We start from the raw sequence: 23663 nt of genomic DNA, 5'->3' as shown, positions 1-23663 counted from the left end.
AACCCTTGGAGCTTGGACTGCCCAGACCTCACACTGACCCCCTCTTCCTTGAGGAGCACGTGTGCACAGTCTCTCCCTACACGAGGGGGAGGAGGGCAGCCACGCCCTGACCCACTCGCCCTCGTGGGCACCGTGACACACACACGAGTGGTCCCGGGGCAGAGGGTGAGCACACGAGCACAGTCGCGTCCTTCCAGTTCTTCCGCTGATTAGCCATGTGACCTTAGGAGATTAATCACCACCTGTCTCTGCAGCCTCAGGTTCCCCATCTGTAAAGTGGGTGCGCTCACCGCGTCTTGCAGAGTTGTCGTGAGGATGGAATGAGGTCATGTGCGTATAGGGAGCAGGGTTAGAGGAGCCGGTGACATCACGGGGCGCTCCGGGGGTGGGGCTGGGGGCGGCTCCTCCCCCTACCCCCACCCCCACCCCCACCCCCCCCTCCGCTCAGGGGCTCGCCCCGGGGGAGGAGCCAGCGTGGAGCCGCCCGCGGGGCAGCAGCAGCGAGCGGGCTTCCGCGCCTCCGCCACCCGCGGGACCGACATGGCCCACGAGCGTCCCGCCAGCGCCCTGGAGCCCGAGCTCGTGCAGCGGCTGCTGCTCTCCTGCCAGGAGGCCAAGAAGTCCGCCTACTGCCCCTACAGTCACTTCCCCGTGGGGGCCGCGATCCTCACTCAGGACGGGAGGATCTTCTCCGGTAAGGGCGCCCCGGTGCCCGGGCCCGCACCCCGGGGACGCTGGCAGCGCCCCTCCCGCCCCTCACCCCCGCCTGCTGCCGGCCCGGACCTGGGGGTGCAGGTGCTGCTCAGATGCAGCGGCTTTTCAATGCTTTTCTCTTTTTAAGATATTTTATTTATTCATGAGAGGCACAGAAAGGGGGGGGGGAGAGAGAGAGAGAGAGAGAGAGAGAGAGGCAGATGTGGGACTCGATCCCGGGACCCCAGGATCACGCCCTGAGCCGAAGGCAGACGCTTAACCGCTGAGCCACCCCGGCGTCCCAACGACTTTTCAATTCTTAAGAGGACTGGGAAGCCAGAGGTGGGACGGGGAGGGAAGCTGAAAGGGGTGGTGGCCACAAGTCCCAGCGGGGAGGGAGAGGGCTGATACTTTCTGAGCCCACCCCCCCACCTCCACCTGGTGGCACCTGCGGGTGGCATCAGAGAGTCCTCACCTCTCACCCACTCACCTCCGTGTGAGGCTCACGTTTCAATAAAGAAACTGAGGCCCAGAGAGGGTGACACCGCTTGCTCAAGGTCACGCAGGGGCACTGGTGGTGGAACCCAAGGCTGGCGTCCCCCAAACCCTGCTTTCTTCCCATCACCTACTGGGAGAGGAAAGAAACCCAAGAGCCCACGGCCAGCAGAGGGTGACTGGTTAGCGGGAGTTCCAGCCTCACAGGGGATGTTGGGGGAAAGAAGCCTGGCGAAGTTTAGGTGACCAGCAATAATGAGTGCTGGCCTGGGGAGGGCGAGAGCGCGGATGGTGGGAATGGGAGTCTGCACTGATCTGTTCCTAAGCTCCTCTTCTTTGGTTTGTTGGTTTTATAGAAAAGCTTCCTTGAACAAAAGTTCAGACTTGTTTTTGCTAGGCTAAGAGGCATTCTCATTCAAAACAGTGGGGAGCAGGGTGAGGAAGTGGCCGGGGAAACCATGCCCCTCCCCACCACTCGGAGGGCAGATGAGGATTGGCACAGAGGGGACGGATGGGGACACCCAGCCCTGCTGCCCAGAATCCGCCTCTACTTGGCAATGACAGCTATTTAAAGGGACAGAGGTTCATGTGTGTACATCTAATCGATAACCTCCAGTGGGGAGCCACTTGCCCCCACTGTTGCTCAGCTGTGAGGCTGGCTGGGGGCCCTCATCTCCCCTTGTGTGGGGGCCCTCCTGGGCTCTCCTTGCTGTTCATGTTGTGTCCCATCGTTGAGGTTCTGTCCGGTTTCACGAATCACCTGGGTCTTCAACCTCTTTGAGCAGGAGAAGGAACTTTGAATGAGTGCTAGTATGTGAAAGGATAGTGAAGAATTTTGTCCATTGACCCTTATAACCCCTCAAGGCAGTTTTATATCTCAGGGAAGGAAACTAAGGCTCATAGAAGCTAAACACACCCAAGATCACAGAGCTGGGATTCGAACCCCGTGTTCCCCTGACTCCAGGTCAGCTATTCTGCAGGGAATCAAGATTCTTGGTGTGTCTCGTGGGAATTCAGGCCTGGCCTGGTGGCTCAGATGAGTATTAAATATTAACCACCGCCACAAACAATATTGCACCCCACACTGCCCCATGACTCCAGGGGCTTGACTGTGGAATCAGTTACTGGTTCTTTCCAATGATTCTTTGCATGGGTTCATTCATCTAACAAATATTTGCTGAGCACCATGACATCCTAGATAATGTGCCAAGTACCAGGGATATTGCAATGGCAGAAATGACGTAGTCTCTGCCCCCATGGAGGTCCCTCCTCTTACACAGGTTATGGTTCGAAAGGGAAGCCTCCCAATGGCTATAGGAGTGAATGAATGAGGAGAGCAGGAGTGTGGCCTATTTAAATTGCAGGGAAGAACCCAGGTGTGCAGTGGGGATTTAGGGAGGCCCTCTGGGATGGGGTGAAGGCTCTGGACTTAGAGACTCCTGGGTTTGAATCCTGGTGCTGCTGTTTATCAGCTGTGATCCTGGGCATGACCCTTCACCCTAATGTGTCTCACACATTTGTAAACTGAGGGTCATGCACCCACCTTTCTGGATGGCTGTGAACAGAGCTGGTTTGCCTATACCAGCGTGACATCAGGGTCCTCCCTGATAGTTGGTGCCTGTGCTGATCAGGCATAGAATCCTCAGGTCGTGAGCTAATGCCTATAAAGCGATTAGCACAGTTTCTGCCCACAGGAAGGACGCCACAAATGGTGGCAGCTTCTTCTCCTTCTACTATTAGTGGTATTATTATATACATAGATAGTATTTGGAGGCAGATTGTGGAAGACTTGTGAAGGCCAACCATTGACACTGAGATTTGATGAGCTAGGAAATGGAGAACCAGGAATGTTATTAAGAAGAGTAACATGAGGGCAGCCTGGGTGGCTCAGTGGTTTAGTGCCGCCTTCAGCCCAGGGCATGATCCTGGAGGCCCAGGATCGAGTCCTGTGTTGGGCTTCCTGCGTGGAGCCTGTTAGTGTCTCTGCCTCTCTCTCTCTATGTGTGTCTCATGAATAAATAAAATCTTAAAAAAAAAAAAAAAAAAAAAGAAGAGTAGCATGAAAGTAGAATTCAAAGTCAGTTAGCCTGACAGGTACTCAAGGAAAGCCAAGACAGAGGAAAGAGTGCCAGGCAGATGATGTCTGTCTTGCCTGCTGACCTGTCCACAGGGCCAGCCCATTGCCCAGCCTGTAATCTGCCCTCAGTTAAAGCTTGTTGAATGTGTGAATGAGTGACTCGGACTCGGACAGTGGCAGGTGGAATGATGAAGGAAAGACCTGAGGGCAACTCTATGGGACAAGTGGACTGGACTTGGGGTGAGCAGTACTCGAATGAAGGAAAGGAATATGGTTCTAGATTGTTAGCTGGGTAGACCAAGGGAATGACGAGGCACTGGCCTAGGTGGGGAGCTGAAGGCAGAGATGAATGGTGCTGAGGACATCACGGGCAGGGACCAACAGGTACAGTGGATTGATTGATCATTCAGTGATTGATCATTCACTAAGCACTTCGTATGGAAGATCTCACAGCCACCACATGAAGGGAGACAACGAGCGTCACATGCATTGGTCAGCACTTTGAGTTGTAAGTGACAGAAACCAACCAGAACCATAATGAGCAAGGGTAGATCTTAGCTCAGGGACAGCTGGATCCAGGAACTCCAATGTCCCAATGCCTTTCTCTATCCTTCTGGGTGCTTGTTGCTTTCCCCTATCCCGTAGGTGGGCTTTCTACAGGCCTCAGGGAACGTGAGTGCAGGCAGCCTCTGGTTCACATTCTCACAGCCTCAAAAGCAGAGAGGCAAGAACTGGTTCCCACTAGCTGGAGACGGTAAAATTCCAGAGAAGGGCTCTGACTGGTCCATCTCCAATCACATGCACACCCCTGGGCAATCACTGTTGTCATGGTGGAGTAGTGTGATTGGTCCGGCTGGATCACACCCACATCTATTCCCCATAGGGGGGAGGGGGGTCACAAGAAGGAGGCTGGAGGTGCCAAAGCCGAAGTCAAACACAACTGTACCAATGAGATAACTGAGGCCATGCTCTTTGTGCTGCCCCTTGTCACAGGGTGCACATGCAGAGCCGGGCAGAGAGAGGGTGCTGGGAGAGGGGGACGAATGGAAGACATTTACCCGAATCCCTGGGTCTCCTATAGATGGGAAGGGAGGGCTTGGAGAGGAGGGGACCTAGAACAGTCAGGGGAAACCAGACGGGGCACCATGGGGGTGAATTAGAGACAATCAGGAGGCAGAGAGGGCGCAGCTGAATTTAGATGCTGTGAGCTTATAGTTTAGCGCCCCATGGGTCTGCCCAGTTCCGTGACTTTTCTCCAGCTGCACCAAAGGCCAGCCTCTGTGCAGTTTCCCTCCTCAGAGGCAGTTGGTGCCCCATTCAGTTGAAAAACAAGTCTGACACCCTTGCTGTCACGATCTTGTCATAACGATCACTTCCCCTTGACCCTGGCCAGGGTCTCATGGCCCTCGAGCATGGGCCACCAGGATGGTGATTAATCACGATTAATCACGGCAACAGTTGCCTTCTGTGATTGCTGCAGGGAAAGGGGGAGAGGAAGAGCCCATTGGGGAAGGAAGAGCTGCGGTGTGTGGGGGGACACAGAGGAGATGAGGCAGCAGCGGGGGTGGGGGGCGGGGGGGGGTTGGCTGGGGCAGTGGAGTCAGCCCAGGGCAGCCAGTGCTTGTGCAATACCAGACGGGAGGTGGTGGAGGAGTCGAGGAGACCGCTCTTCACTGACACCTCCCAAGAGATGGGCAAGTTTGTCCTTGGGACAATGCTCTCTCTCCCTCACCCCCTCTCCCTAGAGGGACTTGAGCACCCTATAGGGGTAAAGCCACTTTACTGGATGTGGCTGTAATGAATTCTGGGAGGGACAAACCACATTTCTAAAAAGACACTTCAAGGTGTCCTGGGCACCTTGAATCCAGCTTGTCTTGGCTTTAACCTTTAAATCTGATCCTTCATCGTCCTCCCCAGACCAGCCCCTGGCTTCTCGATTGATTCCCCCATGGGCTACCCTTCTTATCCAGGACCGCTCTCCAAGCCTCACCCCTCTCCCCACAGCACCTCTCGGTGAGTCCAAGCAGGCATCTCTAACTGCCTTCCTGTCCCTCCAGCCCTCCTTACACCCACCACACCCTGTCCCCTCACCCCCACCCTCAGGCTGTGGTCACTCAAAAGCAGCTCATTACAAAGATAAGCTTCACACTAAAACCCCGGGACTCTGTAGTTGAGTTCGAATAGAATTCATATGTGTCATTGTGCGCTGCCTGTGCAGTGGGCAGAGGGAGGTAGGAACGTGGAAAAAGTGTAGTATTTCTCGGAGCACGTGGACATGACATTTCTTTGGTTCAGTGATTCTCAAATATGGTCCCCAAGACCTGTGGTCTGAGCACCTCCCGGGAACTTGCGAGAAATGTGAATTCTTGGGGTCTGACCCAGGCCTACTTGCAAGTAGAAACTCCAGGAAATCCCAGAAATCTCTTTTAAGAAGCCGTCCAGAAGATGACACCCGTGGGGTGAGTGTGGAAAGAATCGCTCTAACTGTACTAAGATCCCTCAAGAGGGAGTAGGCGCAGTGATTTCGAGCATTGCTCTTTTTCTCTGGTCGGCCAAGCCCAGATCACCTCCTTGGGCACTTCCTTCCTTGCCGATGCCCTGATAACATCTAACCCTCGCCCTACTGTTAGCACCAAACCAACTCTGAAACATGTCCTCGCTGAAATGCCACAGAGAAAAAGGACAGTCCTTTGTACCTGATGGGTCAGGAAGTGAGTCCAGGCTCCCCGCCAGCAGCCTCAGCATTAACCTTCTCTAAAATGGGGTTATAATAGTCTCTGCCCTATAGAGTTGTTAAAAGGGTCAACGACATAATACAGATGGAAGTATACCACGCCGAGTGCCAGGCAGATAAAAGAAAAACAATGAAAGCAAAGAATAAAAGAAAGCAGTTAGTAATAACAGCCCTGTCATCACAGTATTAGCCGGTCCAACCTTACAGTGGGTCCCTAACTTGGCACCACGCCGGTCTGTCTCTCGCGTGTGTTTTAGAGTGAGCAAAGGCGAAAACTGGGAATGGCATTGCTTTGCCTGGATGGATGATGCCCTATTCCGAGCTGAGGGAAGCAAAAAAAATGGTCTGGTCTTTGAGGATCACAGTACGTGACTAAGGGCTTTGTTCCTCTTTTTTTTTTTTTTCTCCTCTCTCTATTTTTTAATAAGACCAGGAAATTCCCCTTGAATTTGCTAGAGGCCCCAAATAAAGTTATTCTTTTGTATCTCAGAGATCTAGCTCAAAGTAGGAAATTCTACTCCTTGGTTATAAAGTAACTGAGAGCCTGGCTGGCTTCATTGTTCCAGACCCCAGTGGCACTGCAAGCAGAGTCCCTGCCCTCAGGAAGTTTACCCCGTGACAGGGGAATTAGACAATAAAGACATTTCTTTCAGGAAAGTGTTAAGCACAGTGATGAAAATTAAAGCAAGATAAGTGGATTGGGAGGGTGGGAGGCCGGGGCGGGGAGGCAACAATTTGAGATAAGGTAGGCAGGCTTCTCTGGGGAGGGAACATCTGAGCAGGGACAGGAGTAGGGTGGACCATATGCACATAGGGGAAAAGCATTGCAGGCAGTGGGAACAGCCAGTGCGAAAGGCCATATGGCAGGAGAGTCCTTGGCGTCCTTGAAGAACAGCTGGCAAGCCAGTGGGCCTGAAGAGCAAAAGGAGATGAATCCAAGAGGTAGACAGGTTGGGACCAGATGATGTGGGGCCTTGTCGTCCTGGAAAGGATTTCAGAGTGCCTGGAGCACAGAGGCAGGGCCACCGGTCACACCTTGTCTAGAAGGTAGGTGCTCAGACACACCGGCCTACCAAAGCCTTGCTCTTACTATTTTTAAATTTTATTAATTAACAGATAGGGTATTATTAGTTTCAGAGGTAGAGCTTAGTGACTCACCAGCTGCATATAACGCCCAGTGCTCATTCCATCAAGTGTCCTCCTTCATGCCCATCGCCCACTTACCCCATCCCCCTACCCACCACCCCTCCAGCCACCCTCCTTTGTTTCCTAGTGTTAAGAGTCTCTTATGATTTGTCTCCCCCTCTGATTTCATCTTATTTTATCTCCACCACCCAAACCTTGACTTTTGTGCAATTAATAACAGCAGCTGGCCGCTGCTGAGCACTAGCTCTGTGCCAGGCTTTGTGCTAATTGCTTTACCTGTGTGATCTCAACTCATTCTCACCAGAGTCCTCCGAGGGAAGTACGATAGCTTTCACTTTATAAATGAAGATACTGAGCCTTTAGTGTCTTCCCCGGCTTCTCGGAGTCAGTAGGGCAAAGGGTCCCAGGGCAGAACAGACCCTTGGGGCTCTTTCTGCCAAGCTCCTTCTGAGCAGTGGGCTGTGGGAGGGGGTTCTCTTCTAAAACAATCTCTCTTCCTTAACTGGCCCTTTGAAGTTTGTACCCCCCAATTAAGGACGGTTTCTCTATATGAGGGCGTTCTGAATTTCAAATGCAGACACAGGCAATGGTCCTGGGCAATAAGCTTTCTGCAAAACCCCAAGATTTATGTGAAACATGTTTAACAGGGAGAGTGCCCCTGAGTCAGGGACGAGACAGGGCTGGGATGCTTGCCGGACAGAGAATGAACTGGGGGGGATAAGGCTAGCAAGGATCTCACGTAACTCTAGGAAAGGCAGAAGTCAAATGCAGCCAGACCAGAGTCAGCAAAGATGGGCAGACCAGGCAAAGGCATATTTAGAGGAAGTCATTTCAGGCAGGCATCAGGAACGTGGCTGGGGAAACTGGGTGGGGAGCAAGACAGCTGCATTCATTTATTCATTCAACTTTCATTGACCTCAGGAGAGGGCCAGGCGTCCCGGCAATAGTGACTCACATGTGAATGTGAACAAATGCTTGGCCAAAGTCAAAAACATTTGGTGTTTGATAAGTGTCAGCCATAACTTTCAGGGCTGCAACTCCCTCATCACTCCTTGTCCCATATCCCAGCTGTCCTGACTTCTGTGTGGTTGGAAACAATAGATATGCATGCAGACTGTTTCAGACAAAAGGAGGGTGTATTGGCTCCTAAAACTGTGGGAAGAGCTGGTGTGTAGCTGGGCCTCAAGGGTAACTGCACCAGGCCAGACTCTTTTCCGGCCATCTTTCATCTCATCTCCATCTGTTCTTCTGACTGTCCATTACATTGTCCCCAGACGGGCTCCTCCATGATGAATAGAAACCAGGCTATCAGGGGTGCCCAAGGCCACACTAAGTCTCTCCGAGAGGAACTGAAGTTCCTGCACAGAGAACTCTGACTGGCCCAGTGTGGGTAAGGTGCCAGCTCTGACGGGCCCAGTGAGTTAGGTGTACACTCTCAGACCAACAGAAAGGTCTTGTAAGACAAGATGGCAACTCCCATTTGAACTTCGTAGGGGAATGGGGACAGGCCAGTCTGGTGACATCCATTCTTCTCCATCAGTTGGACGTGAATGCCTGTGATCTTGAGAACCATGATGATGACTAATGGATTAAGTGATTAACTGAACCCCTCCTAACACGTCTGTGTAAATTATGCAAGAACAGAAAATTCCGTGGGGAAAATACACAAGGAAATAATGACCAAACAATTTCCAAATTTGATGACTACAAGAGGAGCCAAATCCTGCATAATCGCATAGAAAAAGGGAGTGCCAGAGCACCTAGGTGGCTCAGTGGTTGAACATCTGCCTTCGGTTCAGGTCGTGATTCCGGGGTCCTGGGATCCCTCCAGCATCAGGCTCCCTGCATGGAGCCTGCTTCTCTCTCTGCCTATGTCTCTGCCTCTCTCTCTGTGTCTCTCATGAATAAATAAATAAAATCTAAAAAAAGGGTGGGAGGAGTGCCATAGGTAAGGAACAGCCTCAGGTGATGAGAAATACAAACATAGTGGCTCGAACAAGATGGCTGCTTGCTTCTCTCATCTAACAGACCAAGGGCGGACTGAAGTCCTGGGCATATGGACCATTCTGCTCTGCTGTGTTCCACAGGCTTGTTCAGGACATCAGATTCCTTCTGTCTCGATATCCTGCCATCCCCCTAGAGTGGTGTCCACATCCATGTGTTCAAAACTACCACACGTCATCACATCCATGTTCAAGCCCCTGGGGAAGGGAAAGATGAAGTGGGGAACAAGCCATGGCCGGATCGAAATGTCATCTGGAAATTGCACCCGTCATTTCCACTCATATCTTATTGGCTAAAACTACAAGACTACACAAAATTTTGAGTCAGTCAAAATTTTGAGGGAGTCTGGGATGTGGTCTCTCGCTGGGTAGTCACATGCCCCACTCAACTCAGATGGCTACTGTTGGGACAGTGAACCCTGGGAACAGTTAGTGTTTGTCACAGGACTGCCTGCGGCCTTTAAGTATCTGGGTACATCCTTCTTTCCCTTTTTCTTTTTTTTTACATCCTTCTTTCCACACATAGGACCCACTTACCACCTTCCTAAGGGAGGCAACCCGAAGTCCCACCCAGTCACTGCATGCAGCTCTGAGAGCAGGGTTTTGGGGCTCCTCAGTCTCCTTCCTGAAGTGCAGATATGGTCCTGCTGGCCGAGTGGCCTGAAAACTAGAAACTAATCACCCACTCCCCAGCTCATACTCACTCCCCCAGTAGTCAGTGTGGAGTAGGAGCAGTTGAAAGAGTAGGAAAGAATAACCATCATCAACTCTCCCAATAGGAAAAGGGAAGAACAAGGAAACACACAGTGGCCACCAATCCGTGCAGTTATCAATCCTGCTGGGCAAGACGTGTGAAGACTCCTTGCCCTGGCACACACTCTGTCTTCCCTTTCTGCTCTGGGGGTAACCCCCTGTCTGCTGTGCACGGGGGCCCCAGCCTTTGTCTTCTAGGAGCTTTTTCCTTGACTATCCTAACCTTAGCTATACATCTGATTTGGGTTTTAGGGAAGATGCCCTCCTTGGGGGTACACATCTCTCTCAACTCCCTTCTGATGATAGGGTTTTGGGGACCCAGGAGCTCCTTTCAGTAGTAAACAGTCACAGGATTTTTACAGGCTGGACTTTTGGCTTCTCTAGCTAGACGATTCTATGAAAAACATAGAAACCTTCTGGTCTATTTGCTTCCAGTCATTTCTGTACAGGAGTACCATACCCAGAGGTCCTTTCTGGCCATGGTTCTTTAGCCTGCCAACTCCCTTTTTTACTAACTGGCTTCCCTGCCTGGGCCATCCCTGTTGTGTCATTTTTTTTTAAATCTTTTTTATTATTATTATTTATTTATTCATGATAGACAGAGAGAGAGAGAGGCAGAAAGAGAAGCAGGCTCCATGCCGGGAGCCCGACGTGGGACTCGATCCCGGGACTCCAGGATTGTGCCCTGGGCCAAAGGCAGGCGCGAAACCGCTGAGCCACCCAAGGATCCCCTGTTGTGTCATTTTGATGGTGGCTACCTTGAGGCCCCAGAACAATAGACTGAGTGAGAAGGTGTCACCCTTCATCAGATCTTTGCTACGGGGCTGAATCCCAGGGTCAGGTTAGAAAATCCTCATGGTAGGTAGCACAATCTGCTTTCCAGGTTATTGCAGGGTGGGGCTTTACCAAATAATCTGCTACAGAGTAACAAGGGCCACCAGCTTGCCCCCGGGCCATGTCTGTATTTTCTCATTCATGTTGCCCAACTGCTAAGCCAAGGCCATGTGCTTTAGAAGTTTTTTGTCAAAGCTGTATCTCACTCTCAGTCCCAATTTCTCTATTAGTTAGGTCTAGGTTAAGCTACTATAACAAAAAATCCCAAAATACAATGACTCCAGCATGAATTGTTTATTCTCACATAACAATTCAGAGTAGGCAGTTGTGCCCAGGGAAATAGATAACTCAGCTCTGCTCCATGAGTTGGACCAGGGACCCAAGTACCTTCTATCTTGTTGCTTCTCCATCCCTATGACCATAAACCACGTGGTCAGAGCTGTCCCACCTCCTGTAGAGCATAAAAGAAAGAGAGTAAAAGGCAATCAATCTTTTAACCAAAAATGTGATCCAGAAGTTTCCTACCTCATTTTGGGCCACATTCCACTTAGTCACCTGGCCGTACTTTGCTGCAGGGGAATCTAGGAAATATGGTCTCTGGCTGAGCAGTTATGTGTGAAGTGTGAAGGGGAATAGGGGCCACTTTTAAGACCTAAAGGAAGAAGAGGAGGGGCGCCTGGGTGTCTCAGTCTGCCTTCAGCTCAGGTCATGATCTTGGGGCCCTGGGGTGGAGCCCCTCCCTGCTCAGCAGGGACCTTGCTTCTCCCTCTGCCCCTCCCCCCACTTGTGCATGTGCACTCTCTCACTCTCAAATAAATAAAATCTTAAGAAAAAACAGAAAGGAGAAAATAAATCCTGGGGAATAATTGATGTTTCTGCCTCAGAGAGAAAGGCAAGCTATGAAGAATGAGGGAGATCATATCCTGACGGTCGGTCGTTTGGGATGGGGGGCCACCCTCTGTGGCCATTACCTCCCTGAAAATGGGGAGTTTGTTAGTCAGCCAATCTGGTTATGCCAGTGTTTTGTATCCTGGAACAGGCTTTGCCCATTGTCCCCCAGGGACACTACTGAAAGGGACACTGGGGAGGACTCCCTGTGGGCCTTGCCACCTTAGCAGCCTGCCTCCCATTGGAGGGCTGGGATTGCCTGAAGGCTTACACAATCACAGACACCTTTTGCAAAGCTTGGGAGTTCCTTGTTGGTTTTGACAGTTTGTTTTGCAACACGACTCACATAGGACTCACGTGAACTCTGAGAGTTAGTAAACACCACCAAAAATTTTGCCCAGGCCCAATCGTTGAACCTTCTGTTTCATAGATCCAGGGCTGGAGCTCTCCTCATCCTCTTAAGCCTTGACATCTCTCTTGGCCTTGATGTTTGCTGGGGAGCTAGGGCTGTGTTCGTCTCCTCTGCTCTGCTGCCCTTGCTCCCAGGCTGTGCTTCAAGACAGAACTCATTGGATGAGTGACAGGCATGGGGTTTCTGGGAAAGGTCCTACAAGGGTGAGGTTTCTAGGAAGCGCCACGGCAGCAGCAGGTCATGGAGTCTCCTAGCGCTTCCTGTCAAAGTGCCCTGAGTAATAGGGCCCTCCCTGAACTGGAAGTGGGGCAACCTCTTACTCAACACCAGCTATGGGAAATGTTGTGCTAGAAATGCCACTGGGTTCTCCTCTCTTCTCAGGGTGCAACATAGAAAATGTCTGTTACCCGCTGGGCGTCTGTGCAGAGCGGACAGCCATCCAGAAGGCCATCTCAGAAGGGCACAGAGAGTTCAGGGCAATTGCTATCTCCAGGTAAGTGGAAGGAAGGGCAGGTTGCAGCTGTACTCATCCATCTAGTCCGCCAACACTCACCACACAAGTGTTATTCAGCCGTTCATTCATCCAACCTATGTATTCTGTACTTCCTATGTGCCAGGCACCATCGGGCTTGGCGGAGTGCTGAAGATAAAGAGACAAATCAGAAGTGGACTCTGCCCTCAGGGAGCCCACAGAGCAGGCAAACAAGCAAGGCACCTCCAGCTCAAGGGCAGGTGTGCTTCTTGTTCTAATAACAGCACAAACTACGACAGGATGCCTACAAGACACAATAGAAAGGCAGCATAGAAACCTAAAACTGGAGGGAACTAAAAGTCACCTGGTATAGATTCCCTGGCCACTGCCCCATTTTACAGATGAAGAAACTGAGGCCCAGAGAGGTTGAGCAACCTTCCTGGGAATTCATGGCCAAGCTGGGACAAACCCAGATCTCCAGAGTCTCCCTCTGGGCTCATTCCACAACACCATGCTGTGCCAGGAAACCAAACACTCTTCCCTTCTGGGATCCCTCACTGGGAGAGGGGGCTACTATACTTGGCATCACCCACTTCTAAGTGCCAAGTACTAGGCTTCGAAGACAAGCTGGGGAGGGTGACAGCCAGGTAAACCGGGGTTAGGGTTCACACGAATCAGATTCCAGCCCAGGGCCTGGCTGAACAAATGTACCAGCTCTGTCTACATGCCCCAACATAAAAAGTGCAAACCCTCACAGGATGTTCATTGAGTTCTCATTGGCTCTGAACCCAGGCTCAGTGGCTTTAGGATTTGAGCAGGTAAATGGGCTCTTTTACCAATTTGGACCCTGTTACGCTTCCGATTTAATGGCAGATTGCTCTTGTGTGTCCCTTTGCATTGTCTCAGAATTTCCTCTTATTATTATTTTTTAAAGATTTTATTTATTTATTTATTTTTTTTAAGAGAGAGAGTGTGAGTCGGGGAAGGGCCGAGGGAGAGGGAGAGAGAATCTCGAGCAGATGCCCTGCCGAGCATGAAGCCCGACATGGGCTTGATCTCAAGACCCTGAGATCATGACCTGAGTTGAAATCAAGAGTCGGATGCTTAACTGACAGAGCTACCCAGGCGCCCCTGAGAGGGATTTTTCTTAGCAAATTAATGGTGCAGGCCACAGGAGAGTGACTGCGTGGCTGACCAAGCGTTGGTCTTTTGGGATGGGATGTCCGGATGCAAGCAGCAGAAAGGTAGGGGCCTACCTACCTAGCGCTAGGCCCACGGAGCCTGGGTGATAGAAACAAGCCCCCATGTCTTTGTAAGATCCTAACCTTGGCCTCCATCTGGCCCCCAAGTGGACCAGGTTATTGAAGATTATTTTCCTGAGTGATTGGAGCCAAGGAGCGCTAACGGAGAAGGGCCCAGCTTCCCAGAGCCCTCCCCGTCACCACGGTGTGTCCTGGCCTCCCTTCAGCTTCGGGAGGAATAAATGAGGCCATGCTGAGAACATTTTGTGCCGATGAGCAGAGCTCAGGATGTGGAATACACTTAATTTACAAGCGGGGAGGTGGGAAATAACTCAAATACAAAGCTGATCCAAGAAAATAATGATATTCTGGGTGAAAAAGAGGCCAACGTCAACAAAAAGGATAATGGCACGGTAGCTTTGTTCTGTTTAGAATGTTCTAAACGAAAGGCTTTTTTCTCCTGGTCATTATCTACTTTTAAAAAGGACTGGGTATTGCTGGCGATGATTAGCAAATGTCCTTATTTACATAAAACCTGCATTTTTCTAGCACCCAACTGCTCTGCTCTAGGGATTCAGCAGTGCACCAGCATCCTTGAGCCAGAAATGCGGTCATTATTGAGCTAATGACTTGTTAAATTGGGAGCGTGGGTTTACAGGATGAGTGGAACGTGCCAGCTCCCTTGTTAACACTGATGGGTGTGAACGGTGTCGGAGAGCCCCTTTGAGATCTCCAGGATGCAGACTGTCGAGCCCAGGATGGGGTTCTGCTAACGGGGAGCTAAGCTTGTCCCATGGGGGCCCCAGTGAAGGCATCCAAGGCGATAGGTTTCCAGCCCGTCGCATCTGATGAGTCTGGCCCCAGTGTGTGACCAGAAGCAGCACAAAGCACAGAAGCTGTGGATCCAGCACAAGGCAGGAGGGGTAGGCGTCCTGCTGCACCCAGCGCGCTCTGGGATGCGTCTTCCTCCAAGCTTTTGATTCTCACTCTCAGCAGGAATGTTGAGTAATGGTTAAAAACCTTGGCTCCTGGGGTTAGTGAGACCTGGTTTCAGATCCCGCTCCACCGTTGCCCAAGGATCCGAGCTCAGCTTTTCATCTGTAGAGTGAAGGAGAGTAACACCTGCCCCCTGGGCTGTCGTGAGGGCACAGGAAGTGATTTTTGTAAAGGTCCTAGGACAAAGTATGCAACAAATTAAAACTATTGTTTTAACCTTACCCTTATGATTTTTGCGAGCTGCTTAACTACCAAAGGCAGAGTCTACAGATTCTGGGTTCAAGTCCTGGTCCTGGCATTTACGAGCTCTGTGACCTTGGGCAAGTCATGTCATCTTTCTAAAAAAAAAAAAAAAGTAGGTTTTTTTTATAGGTTTTTCACGACCTATAACGTGAGGGTGATAAGAATATCTACATAGCCCCTACCTTATGGAGTTGTTAGGGGAGTAAATGAGTTCTTGTACCTAAGGTCCTCAGCACAGTGCCAGGCACAGAGAAGTGCATTATAAGGGTGAGCCAGTATTGTTATCATGTAGTCTCTCAGCCTAACAGCTAGGGTGCCTGGGAGCAATTTCTTGTGACTTTTGAAGCCTAAGCCAAATCCAACTCCCCAGTGGAACGCATGCTCACCCCACCCCCTGGGAGACCCTAATGTGGGTCACCTTGTCCAGGGAACTGTCCTTTGGACAGTTGGCCATGCATGTCACAAGATTGAGAAGGGAAGTGGTGAGCTTGGCAGAGACCAGATTATACAGGGCCTTACAGGTCATGGAAGGGAGGTTGAATTTCGCTCAGCACCTCTCCTATGGTCTTTTTTATTGTTGTCGTTTTGGTAAAGATTCATTTATCTATTTTAGAGAGAGACAGAGTGGGGGGAAGGGCAGAGGGAGAGCATCTAAAGCAGACTACCCCCTGAGCATGGAGCCTGACATGGAGCTCCATCCCACAATTCTGAGATCAAGACCTGAACTGAAATCAAGAGTCGGATGCTTAACCAAGTGAGCCACCTAAGTGCCCCCATCCTCTCCCAGGGCCTTAACCTGTAGTCTTCCTGTGTTGGGGTATTAACATGCAGATTTTATGTCCCCTTGTAGACAGTAAGATCCCTGAAGGCAGGCATTCTCTGATTGGTCTTTGTTGCTCCTTTCCCATGACTGCCTAGCATGGTCAACATCTGTAGAAAAAAGTAAAAACACAGAATCCAGCCTCCGAGGAGCTTACGGAAGGCTGTGGCTGTAACACCTGTCGCCTGGTAATCATAAGGGTTGATTTGGTTCGGTGTGCATCCTGGGCAGGGGTCCTCACTCTCTCATGCCGCCATTGGCTGGGAGCATGCTCAGAGAAGACCCACCTTTCCGTGGAGCAGAACCTTTCTTTGGAATCCCACATATAAAAGGAGTTATCATGAGAATTCAATAAAATAACACCATCACTGTCTCTCCCTTCAGCTGCTTTATGCAATTCATACCATCTGTGTCTGTCTCCACTTGATGCATTGTTAATTGGTTTGTTGTTGATTATCTGGCTCCTCTCACTAGTCAAAAACTCCTGAGTGCAATGAGTTGTGTCTGTTTTGCTCACTGCTGTATCCCCAGCACCGACAGTGCCTGGCATGATAAGCTGCCAATAAATATTTATCAATTAAAATAAGATAATGCATTTAAATGCTTTGCAGGATGCCTGGAACCTTCTAGGCACATATTAAATACAATCATTGTCAAGATACATAAGTGAACTTTATTATATATAAATTATATATGATAAATCTGTATATGATGAAGTATTAAAATTATGACCGAGCTTATATGTGTAAAGGAACAAGTGCCCAGTAGTATCGGCAATAGTGATAGCGCAGAGCATTCTAAAGTGTGCAAAGCCCTTTGTGCGTTTTATCTCATTTTATCTTCTAGCATTCCTACAAAGTAGGCGACATGATTCCCTACATTTTGCAGGCAAAGAAATGCACGTTGGATGGGTTAAAATGACTTGGTTAAAGGCACATATGATTAGCAAAAGGAGGAGCGGACCAAAACCCAAAATTGAAGCCCTGTGCTGTTACAGAGATTTCACAGAGCGGGGGGTCCAGAAGAGCAAGGATGTTGGCAGTAGCTGGCATAACCTCTCATGCTCCAGCAGGCTTGACAGTTCCTACTGTTAAATTCACCTTCTTGAAGCGCTACCCTTTATCCTGCTCAAAGCTAGAGGACTGCCTGCAGTGCCTCCATTCTGAGAGGCAAGCCCTTAGCTATGTCTCCTGTCTAAACAGGAGATGCAGAGAGCCCATTTTTCTCTTTGACTCACAGGTCTTTTTTTTTTTCAAGCCACAGGGCCCTTGCACATATCATTCCCTTTGCCTGCAGCACAGAAAACCACGAGGCTTCAGTCTAGCACCTTCGTTAGTTACTTCATTTCACTGAATCTGTTTTCTTGCACATAAATGGTCATTCTGACACTCAGGTTGCACTGAGAATTCAAAGAAATAATGTATATCGAGTGCTTGGTACAGATCTTGGCACCTAGTAGGTGCTCACTAGTGGTGACTTATGGGCTCTACATTTCCTCCAAAGACCAGACCAAATGCCACCTCCTCCACAAAAATATTCCCTATTGTTCCTCAGTCAGAGATTGTCTCTTCTTACTGTACATTCCAAACACATTTTGTTTATTTTTTTAAAGATTTTTATTTATTTATTCATGAGAGACACACAGAGTGTGAGAGAGGCAGAGACACAGGCAGAGGGAAAAGCAGGCCTCTTGCAGGGAGCCCGACATGGGACTAGATCCCTGGTCTCCAGGATCAGGCCCCGGGCTGAAGGTGGCGCCAAACCGCTGAGCCACCCAGGCTGCACAACACATTTTGTTTAAAATAAGAACTCATCTAGTTGCCTACTTGTCCACTGGGCTGAGCAAACTCCTAAAGGTAGAGACAAATTCCTCTTAACCTTTGTGTCCCTGGAGTGTGGGTAACAGTAAGTGCTCACTAAACATTTCCCAAATGCTCTGATGAAAACAACATGCCATGGGGTGCCTGGGCGGCCCAATCTGTTAAGTGTCTGCCTTTGGCTCAGGTCATGATCCCAAGGTCCCCTCATCAGGCTCCCTGCTCAGCGGGGAGCCTGCTTCTCCCTCTCTCCCTGGCCCTCCCCCTACTTGTGCACTCTCTCTCATTCTCTCTAAAATAAGTAAATAAATAAAATCTTTTTAGAAAAAGAAAAAGAGGAACACCTGAGTGGTTCAGTGGTTGAGCGTCTGCCTTCAGCTCAGAGCGTGATTCCAGGGTCCTGAGATCAAGTCCCACACTGGGCTCCCCGCAGGGAGCCTGCTTCTCCCTCTGCCTGTGTGTCTGCCTCTCTCTATGTGTCTCTCATGAATAAATAATTTTTAAAAAGAAAAAGAAAAACAACATGACTGCCCATGGCCTTGCCCCTTGGAAGTGTAAAAAGCCACCATGTATTTCTTCTGAGCCTCCATGACACCATGTGTCTGTGAATTGGAAACTGTGTGTGTGTGTGTGTGGAGGGGGTTGACTTCATGTGGAGCTGGGGAGGGACTCAGGGCCTGAATTTCAGCAGTTGTCCTCACGCCTCAGAAGAGACGGATCACCTTCAATTCTCTGTTTCCACAGTGACCTGCAAGATGACTTTATCTCACCATGTGGGGCCTGCAGACAATTCATGAGAGAGGTAAGCACCTTGACTTTCTGGAAAGGTAAACCAGGTGCCTTCCTGCCTTCCCAGGCCTTGGGAGCAAAGCCAGGCTGCCAGCCAGGACACACAGCTAGTGTCCTGTGTGTCCTGTTGGCCCACATCTGAGCCTTCCCAAGCTGGCATGAATCACTGGAAATTATTCTTTCATATGACAGCTTCTGGAGTGAGTATCTGTGTGTGCTGAGCACTGAGCTAGTGCAGGGGAGACAGCAGTGCAAAGACAAGCCAGACCCTGTCCTCCTCATAGGTCATAGACTAGCGCAAGAGACAGACGACCAAAAAGGAGCAAAATAGAGTTTCTGAGTAATGAGGGCTATGGAGAAAAGAATGCAGAGAAAGGAGTCAGAAGTCAACAGACATTGGCCCAGGGCAAATCCAGCCACACCCATTCCTTCACATTTTGCAGGTACCCACTTTGACCCTACAACAGCAGAGCCCAACCATTACAACAAAGTCCTTCTGTCTGCAGAGCCTAAAATATTTCCTATCTGGCCCTTTACAGAAAAATAGTTTGCTACCTGCTGCTAGATGGTCAGAAAGGGCTTGTCTTTTTTTTTTTTTTTTTTTTTTTTTTTTTAGATTTTATTTATTTATTCATGAGAGACAGAGAGGCAGAGACACAGGCAGAGAGAGAAGCAGCCTCCCTGCGGGGAACCCCTTGCGGAACTCAATCCCAGGACCCCAGGATCATGACCTGAGCTGAAGGCAGATACTCAACTGCCAAGCCACCCAGGCACCCCTGGAGGGCGTCTGTCTTTGAGGATGGCATTGGAGCAGAGATATAAATAATAAAAAATGAGGCAGACAAAGGTCTAGAGAAGGAGATTTCCAGGCAAAGGAACCAGCAAGTTTAATCCCCATACACTTGGTGAGTTTGATTAAGTTGTAAGAGGGCCAAAGAGGCTAGAACACAGTGAGGGGGGGCGGGGGGGAATGATGGGACAGGGCCCTATAGGCCATGGGACAGAGGGTACACTGTAATCTAAGAACAAAGGGAACTGAATTGTACCCTTGAAAATGGTTAAAAGTGGGGGCACCTGGGTGGCTCAGTAGTTGAGCGTCTGCTGTTGGCTTAGGTCATGATCCCAGGGTCCTGGGATTGAGTCCTGCATCGGGCTTCCTGCAGGGAGCCTGCTTCTCCCTCTGCCTGTGTCTCTGCCTCTCTCTCAATCTGTGTCTCTCATGAATAAATAAATAAAATCCTTAAAAAAAAAAAAAAGTTAAAAATGGACTCAATGAGTTCTTAATCTGGACTCAGTGGAGGTTTTGTTTTATTTTTTTATTTTTATTTTTTTTTTGAGGTTTTGTTTTAATGAGTAAATGTACATTTTGGGAAGGGGGGCATCAAGTGGCTTTCACAGACTCTCAAAGCCATCTGTGTCCTCCAGAGTCCCCAAAAGGTTAAAGCCACCATCTTGGAGAATCCCACAGGCTCCTGAGCTTGGATGTGACATCATCATCCCTCCTGAACACAGTGTCTTACTTCATCCCCACCCCAGGCTACAGGCGAAGTGGGACCCGTTACCCCCACTTCCCAGAGAAGTAAGATGACCTGCTGCAGGACGTGCAGCCAGATGGTGGAGAGCTGGCATTCATGGCCAGTTCAGGCTTGACTGCAAGGCCCACGCTCCTCACGGCTGCCTCCCTGCCTTTGTGGTTCTGTAAACGAGACAGATTTTCTTCAGCCATAGAGGAGACATAATGGTGCTTTGCAGAATAGGAGCTGCTTGTTCCATGGAGGCTTCTGCTTTTGGAGTTGTTTAAATCCAGGGTGGGGGTGGGGGTAGGGGAACAGGTTGTTTCCTTTCCTTTGCTTTTGTGCCTTGGGGTTTCAAAGCATCTGCTGAACATGCAGACAGCTCCATTGTTTTTCTGCTTCTTGCCAGGCCTGCAAACCAGACAGGGTTAGCAGAACACATTTCCCCAATTCAGATGCAAATGTCACCATAAAGGCACTGAATTCACAATAGGGACTGCAGGGCACTTTAGAGGGGCAGAAAGGGCTGCCCCGCACCTTGTCATGTCCAAGGCCCTATGAGGAATCCACGTCAGGGTTTCAGGGAGCCAGGGAGTTGGCACCCGAGGCCCTGGCTTGGTCCAATGGCTCATTGCTGTTTTCTCCAAACAGATTAGATGTTGGCAAACGAGAGGTGACTGAAAAAGCTGAAGGAGGGAGACACAAAACCAAAACCAAAATGCAAATAACAAGACAAAGCTTGGGGGCAGGGGACCTGGGACTCAGACTCACCAGCACCAAGATTTCACCCATAGCCTCAAGCAGAGCCTGCCAAGCAGAAAAATCTCCTTCCTTAAAGCATTAATTTAAAAAAAAAAAAAAATCCAGGGATGGGTCGTACCCAGTAATAATGTAGTGATTCAAACAAGTTGGAAGAACAGCAGGCTGCAGGCCGGAGCGGTCACTAACCAGCAGAGAGGCCGTACGAAGGGCTTCCCTCACCTGAGCACCTGCTACGTGCCAGGCACTGCGCACAGGTGCCTCCGTCCATCGTGATTCCCATGGGCAGAGCCCTGGTTTGCTGACTCCAGCCCCGGAGCTCCGCATGGCGCACACTTGCCTTCCTACCTGGCACCTTCTTCTGTTCATTTTTTTTTTCCTTCTTCTGTTCTTGAAGCCATTCCACACATCAAGACACTGAGCCCCAGGGGGTCGAATCATTTGCCCAAGATCAAACCGAAAGCAGGTGGTAGCTCCTGAAAGCGGAAGAGGATGGGGAGATAGATTTCTTCTTTGTTGGCTTCACCCTCCTAAGCCTAAAATGGGGGTAATGGTAGCAGAGAGTGAAATCCTGCGTGGGCAATACCTGGAGGGTAGTGAGGCAGGTGTGCATCCGCTCATGCTTGGTAGGAGTAGAGGGGGTGCTGTAAGGAAGCTTGTTGCAGCAGGAGGAGGTCTGGCCCTGGGGCGGGGGGTCGATACTATTCCTCTAAAGCCCCAGGTGAGTCTCTCAGCACAGAACAGAGCGCTGACTGCCCTTCACACATGCTGAGCACCGCGCTGGTGCTGTCGACAGGAGGCCTTTTGCTGGCTCTTTCCTTAACTCGCTGGTCCAGGTGTGATTCTTGTCATCCCCATTTTACAGATGAGAAAACTGAGGCACAGAAAGAACCATTAGACAGCTAGAGCCTCACCCCTCCATCACGCGGCCTCCCTCACACTGGCTTTGCTTCTTTTCCAGTTTGGCAGCAACTGGGTTGTCTACATGACCAAGCCGGATGGCACGTATGTTGTCAGTACAGTGCTGGAGCTGCTACCTGCCCCCTTCGGGTCCATAGGCTGGCAGAAGGTCCAGTGAAGGTTGGGAAACAGCCACAGCCTGGAAGAGCCTGGCTTTCCGTGCGTACCTAAGGGGACTGCTGCCCAGAGAACTCGACGAAGATGTTCTCACAGACCTGGAGACATCTGCCAAGCGGGCTGGGCTGGGCAGAGATGGCTCTTCCAGGTTACAAAGTCAAGCACGGCGGTCTTCACTGAAGCGATAAAAGGTTTCACTCTGGCCCGGGCCAGCATCCCTCCTTGCAACCCACCTTGTCCTTCCCGGGACAGGAGCACCTATCCCTTCCTTTCCTTCCTTCGGGGCCCTCTTTAAAATTCCAGCAAGTCTGGACTGCTTCCCCGTCAGCCTTCCCAAGGTTCTATCCTGTTCTGAGCAACTTTTCTAATTATAGACAACACAGAACATCTGACTTGGGAGTGCGCATTTTACTGTCTCCATTGTTGTTTGCAAGTTTTAGGGCGACTGGGTGGGTTTGTCTTTATACAAAGACCTGGGCACTCTCTGCTGGGGGAGAGGGGAACTATGTACCCTTTGGCGTGGAGAGCTGAGCTTTTAGGCTCCTTCCTCCTCCAGGTGGGAGGCCCCTCTGGGCTGGGCCACACTGCCAATGGCCATTTCTAGAGTTTGTTTGGGGCTCGGGGTAGACCAGAGCACCAGAGCTGTCCACCTCTCCATGGTTATATCTGAGAGATTGCAAAGTCTAAAGGGAAAAAAAAAAAAAAAAGTCTAAAGGGAAAAGCATGAGTTTGTCTAGACAGGATAGAAATGTATCTCTGAAGACTGTGTGCCAAGTACTTTCATATGGACTCTCTTTATTTAAAGTGCTCACCAACTCAAGGTATCTCCCCCTTCTTGCAGATGAGGGCACTGGACTTCAGAGACGTTGAGTGACTTGCTCTAGGACTATGGCAAAGCTCAGACCCGAATCCAGGTCCCAAAGCTCCCACCGTGGCCTAGAAATAGTGCATGATCTTTGCCTCGAGCTGTGCTGAGGCGTGTAACACATATGAAGCCATATGTGAATCCCCACTCATCAAGCTCAAGGTACCAGTGAGCAAATCGAAGCTCAGAGAGGTAAAGTCGCTTGCCCAAAGCCACACAGCTAATATGTGGCCGAGCTGGAATTTGAATCTGGTCTGTCCGATTCCAAGTGTTTTTTCCATTCTCCCACAGCTGATGTTTGGCTGCCTTTGTATCTTTTACATGGCAAATAGTGCAAAGTGAAAGATGGATAAGAAATAGCCTCTGCCCTTGAAATAACTCACAATCTGACAGGAAGAGAGGTGTAAACAGGTCAAATGCACAGAAATATATATGGTGATCCAGGCAAGTACCAAGTGCAAGGTGGGTGCAGCGGAGGTGCCATGCTGCCTTCTAGGGTGTGAGGAGGCTCAGGGAGGGGACTATTTCATTGATGCATTGGTTATCAAACATTGTCTTCATGCCTCTGTCTCTCAGAGTCTCTCTCTTTCTCTCTCTCTCTCTCTCTCTCTCACACACACACACACACACAGAATGAGGAAGGGGAGGACTGAGTAAGGAAAGGAGACAGGCTGGCCCTCTAGAGGGGGCTGATGGCTCTGGGTGTCCTCCCTGGAAGCTGGCCTTGGAACCAGCCTCACTGGCTGGGGTAAGAATAGAGCATAGATTTCCGAGGAAAGAGGAAGGTTGCTGGGGACACAGGAAGTGGACAGGTAAGTCACCCCTTCCCTGTGAGTCCTTTCTACTCAGGTCCGAAGTGCATGCAGGTGTTGCTGTCTGGCTTTGCCACCACACACCCAGACCTACCTGCCGCCGTCTTCGGAGGCAGGAAGGTGATCCCAGCATTGCTGCACGGCACAAAAGTCGACTCTGCCTTTCTTTCGAAAGGGTCATTGGGGTCTTCAGCACAGTCTTCTGAATATTCTCAGCAAAGCG

The 23663-nt window shown here is 50.2% G+C and overlaps 1 protein-coding gene across 1 annotated transcript; it reads left to right on the top strand.

The window, feature by feature from the left end:
* The first annotated feature begins 460 nt into the window (after window positions 1-460).
* On the top strand, window positions 461-22155 carry CDA (cytidine deaminase). Its single transcript, XM_077899326.1, has 4 exons — window positions 461-694; window positions 12417-12528; window positions 18369-18426; window positions 21648-22155. Exons 1-4 carry the CDS (start codon window positions 541-543, stop codon window positions 21762-21764), a joined length of 441 nt encoding a protein of 146 aa, XP_077755452.1. The 5' UTR covers window positions 461-540; the 3' UTR covers window positions 21765-22155.
* The last annotated feature ends 1508 nt before the right edge of the window (window positions 22156-23663 follow it).

The sequence above is a fragment of the Canis aureus genome, chromosome 5 (genome assembly GCF_053574225.1).
Source record: "Canis aureus isolate CA01 chromosome 5, VMU_Caureus_v.1.0, whole genome shotgun sequence".
NCBI classification, from domain to species: Eukaryota; Metazoa; Chordata; class Mammalia; order Carnivora; family Canidae; genus Canis; species Canis aureus.
Note: the sequence above shows the minus strand (reverse complement) of the source record. Positions and strands in the feature narration are given on the sequence as shown.

What these genes read in the sequence shown, in the direction of transcription:
- CDA (XM_077899326.1), top strand. Translation starts at nt 541, where the DNA reads ATGGCCCACGAGCGTCCCGCCAGCGCCCTGGAGCCCGAGCTCGTGCAG. An exon ending in GGACGGGAGGATCTTCTCCG is followed by an intron (nt 695 to 12,416) that starts GTAAGGGCGCCC and finishes CTCTCTTCTCAG; the next exon opens with GGTGCAACATAGAAAATGTC. An exon ending in GCAGACAATTCATGAGAGAG is followed by an intron (nt 18,427 to 21,647) that starts GTAAGCACCTTG and finishes CTTCTTTTCCAG; the next exon opens with TTTGGCAGCAACTGGGTTGT.